Source organism: Alligator sinensis, unplaced genomic scaffold, assembly GCF_000455745.1.
Source record: "Alligator sinensis unplaced genomic scaffold, ASM45574v1 scaffold98_1, whole genome shotgun sequence".
NCBI classification, from domain to species: domain Eukaryota; kingdom Metazoa; phylum Chordata; order Crocodylia; family Alligatoridae; genus Alligator; species Alligator sinensis.
Window position 1 is genome coordinate 2,331,854 of NW_005842058.1, and position 3,954 is coordinate 2,335,807.

General features: G+C 54.6%; 1 protein-coding gene across 1 annotated transcript in view; it reads right to left on the reverse strand.

Annotated features, from left to right (window-relative positions):
* Nucleotides 1-6: 6 nt before the first annotated feature.
* SFRP1 (secreted frizzled related protein 1) overlaps nt 7-3,954 on the reverse strand; it is a 17,283-nt gene continuing 13,335 nt past the window's right edge. Inside the window, exon 4 of the mRNA XM_006023061.1 lies at nt 7-3,637. Coding sequence (XP_006023123.1) covers nt 3,315-3,637 — 323 coding nt within the window. The 3' untranslated portion in view covers nt 7-3,314. The remainder of the gene's footprint in view (nt 3,638-3,954) is intronic.

Consider the following 3,954-nt stretch of genomic DNA (forward strand, 5'->3'; position numbering starts at 1 on the left):
GGTGATGTGCAGGGCAGACAGGCTTCCTGCTAAGAGAGCTCTGCTTTTCAGGCCTGTGAATCCTGATGGCCTGTTCTCTGAAAGCATCTTGACGTGCAAGCCAAGCGCCCTTGCCTTGTCAGCGCAGGAGTCACGCAGAGGTGAGGGTGTGCCGTGAGCCAGTTGGGCGGAGGGGGAGCGCACCGAGTATTCGTGAGCTGTGCAACGCGCGTTACAAACGCCAGACGCTGGGAGCAAAACGATCGACCTGCTGCAGAGGGCTGCAGGTCTGCCCACACTAGCTCCAATGTGCGCGCTGCCTGTCTCGGAGGGGACAGGGAACGATTCGCCTGGCTTCTGGCTCCCATCAGACAGAGCCTCTGCAACGTTTCCGAGCAAACTTGTACCGTGACAGCCAGGGCAGCTGCAACCCTGTGACTCCTAGGAACTCCCTCAGTGGCTTGGTCTGGAAATGACAGACTCGGGTACGAGGCTGCTGTTCTCCAGGCGACAGCGAAAAGCTTAGGGTGGGCTTCACGTCATAGCTCATTTCCAGACCCTGGGGCTGCCCTGGCCTTCACGCTGGGAGCCGCTCTGCTGTTTTCATTAAAGGCATAATTAAGTACAGAAAAAGGGCAGGCACCTTCAGTAACAAGGAAGCCTCATGCTCTTTTTCACAGGCTTTAGAAGGGCAGGATCTTTATGACTCCAATTGCACTAATGCTTTACATTTTTCCCCTCCCAACATCTCCAAACCCCCTGCCTGCCACACTTCCCTACATGAACTCTCTAAGCAGTTACATTCAGCCAGAATGAAGTCTCCCTGAGCTGCCTGCAAAGGATGGGCTGGAACAGCAAACACGGGCTCTCAGGTTTTTTATCACAAGACATAAAGCAGAACCGGAGCATCTGACTGATGCCCCGGCACAGCAGATCGCTAGATCCAGGCGCTCTCTGAACTGCTGACAGTTTGCCGAGCAATTTGGCAAGAGCAGAATTACTATCCAGGAACAGAGAAATGTCCAGAAAACCTTGCCTGAAATAGTATGTGCTAACCTGGAAGAAGGGTCTTTGCAGAGGGCAGAACAGGGGGTCAGAGAGCTGTCAGAGTAACTGCTAATATACAACAATATGATGCTTTCAGTCGGTCATTACAGTAACAAATTGCTTTTCCACCACCTAGCTCCGAGAGCAATGCTGCCCCTAACCCAGATGCACCGTCCGGCTGACCGCAGAGCCCTGGCATGGTGTCAGTCCCTGGGACCCAGAATCAGATCATTCTTTAGTCCCAGAACAGCAAAAGGGGGCAAGTGCCCCTGCCACGAGAGCTCCCAGGTAACGAACATGCTGTACAAGAGAGAGGGAAATGCAAACAATGCAGTGTTCCCTGGGCACTGTCTTTCTAAACTCGCTCTGTTAAACAGAGTGTAGCAAATGGATTAACCCCGTTAACCCGCAAGATCAGACAGTCTGTTGCATGCAAGATACTGGCAAGCAAGGGGGTATCATCCCGCTCGGGGCCATAGCCTCACATGTCTCTGGACCCTGGTTCAAGAAGCACTCTCTGGAGATAAGCCTGTCATTCTGCGGGGCGCAGCCTACCTGCACAGGGCGACTGGGATTTTAAGCCTACGTGACCTGGATTTCTGTCTGGTTTCATGCTGCCCACTGGGGATAGCGGAGCTGGATGCAAATACCAGCTGCTGCTCCACCCTGAGTAGAAGTCAGGGTGCAAAGTACTGTCCCTAGCATGAAGCAGTGCTGAGAGGAGCCCACTAGCTGCTCACCAGCCCCTAAAACTGCATCTCTTGCAAATTCCCATCTGCTCAGTGACTCTTCTCTGATGAAAAACCACCGCTCCTTGTCCCTGCGCTCTGCCAACGGCAAGCTTCCCCACAGCGACCTGACTAGCTTTGCCCAGCTCAGCTGCTTTGCAGGCAGCTGGAGCGAAGCCTGCTGCATGTGCTGCCGTCTGGCCACGGTCAATACCAGGCCAGGGTTCCTCTAGCTCCGGGTGGCTGTTTCACGCCAGCTTCCCCTGCCTCCTCAGCTACCCGCGGCGCTCGAGTGCATGGGGTCCAACAGCAACTCCTACCGAAGCACGTGGCCTGGAACAGTTCGTTTTGCATCAGGGAAAAGACAGCCAGTTTCAGGAACCCCGCAGGGACTCTCCACAGTGTGCCTGTCTTAACTGCATCACTCCGTTACAATTAACACAGCCATTTCCCCACGTGGCCTGCAAGAAAAGCAGCTGTAAAACCCACAGGGGAAAAGGGTGGGGGGAAATCAGCAGCCCTCTGAGCTAAGAAAGGAATCAATGCACCAGGTGACAAGAGTAAGTGTAGACCTCGAAGCCGGGGATTTGCAAGTGCATGTCAGGCTGATTCAATAGGATGATCTAGGCTAAAATAGGAATGACTGATATGGGACGGAGTTAGTACGGACTTAAGGGAGGGCAATACAATTCATGCCAGGCATTACGGCGTTCTGGGAAACAGATCCTGTCCAACTAAGGTGACGTATGTGTGTGAGGGTGCTGGCTTGCTTGGTAGAGGTGATTGCTCTGATGCCTTCTGCGAGGCTTTGCGACCCAGACAACTCTGGCTAACGGACAGGGCTCAAAAGTACCTGCAAACAGGGCATCAGCAAGAAGTGGACCTGCAGCGGGGCCAGCGGGAGCTGTTCCTGATTCTAGGCCATTTAGGACTTTCCCTGTGCCCACGCAGGGCTCTCCCCGCCCAGCAGATGGACAGACAAGCTCCAAAGGCTGGAGGTGGAGCTGCACAAGTGTCAAACAGAAACAAGGTGCGGCTTTCTGAGCGAGGGAAATGAAGTATCGGACAATTTATCCAGAGCCGTGGCGGATTCTCCATCGCTGGAGATCCTTACAGTGAGCCTGGATGTTTTCCTAACAGCTACGGTCTAGCTCAGACAGGAGGGAATTCAGGGCAGCCCCCTGGCCTGTGTGGTACGAGACGTCAGACTGGCTGGTCTCACCGGTCCCTTCTGGTCTATCCTTCTAGTTTCACCTCCCCCTTTTCCTTGCCCTGCCAGGCTCCACGTCTGAACAGGCTTGCATCTCACAACAGCAACAGGGGCCATCCCACACCGCAGGTGTTGACAGGGGGTGACTGTGCCGTGCGGGGGTGTCGCACTGTCGATGCCCGTGTCCAGGGGGGTACGGACGCTGGGGCAGACCTTGAAAGGAAGCTCTAACAAAGACAAAGAAACAAAACAGGGATGGGGACAACATCCACTACTAGAGGGGGGATGTGTGAGCCCCGGGCCGGGGCTGTGCAAGGTCCACACCAGCAGGAGTCCCTCTGGCTGCCGCCTCATTTGAAGACCGACGGGAACGTGGGACAATCTGGGCTTTTCATCTTCTTCATGAACTGCTTGAACTCCTTGTTCTTCTTATCCCACTTGTAAATGGCCGTCAGCAGGTACTGGCTCTTCACCTGCCGGCCCATGATCAGGAAGTAGTGGTTCAGGTTGTCCAGCTGGTGGCACGGGCACCCAGCCCCGTTCTTTAGGTACAGGACGAGCTTCTTCAGGTTCTTTTTCCTGATGGGGCCCATTTTCAACGCCTTCCTCTTCTTCGGGATAATCTTCCTATCCCCGTTCTCCCTTTTCACCTCCTTTATTGTCATCTTCAGAGCTGGAAAACAACAGAGAAGGACACACCTCCTGAGCAAGGCTGACTCAATCAAACCAACCCTGTGTGGGGGCGGGGGGGCATGCACCTTACAGACTAACGAAACCGGAAATATGGAGAGCGCAGGCTGGCCTGAATGCGAGCTCGCTTCATCAGGCTAACCTGGCTGAGCACTGCCTCTGCCTCCTGTCCCTTACCTTATACGTGGAGGGAAGTGCTTTGGGATGGATCCTGTTTGGCCAGCAGCCTGGACCCCCCAGGGGCTAGGCATTACAAGTCAGAAATAATGACCAACAGCCCCTTGCGGAGCGGCTGGGGCG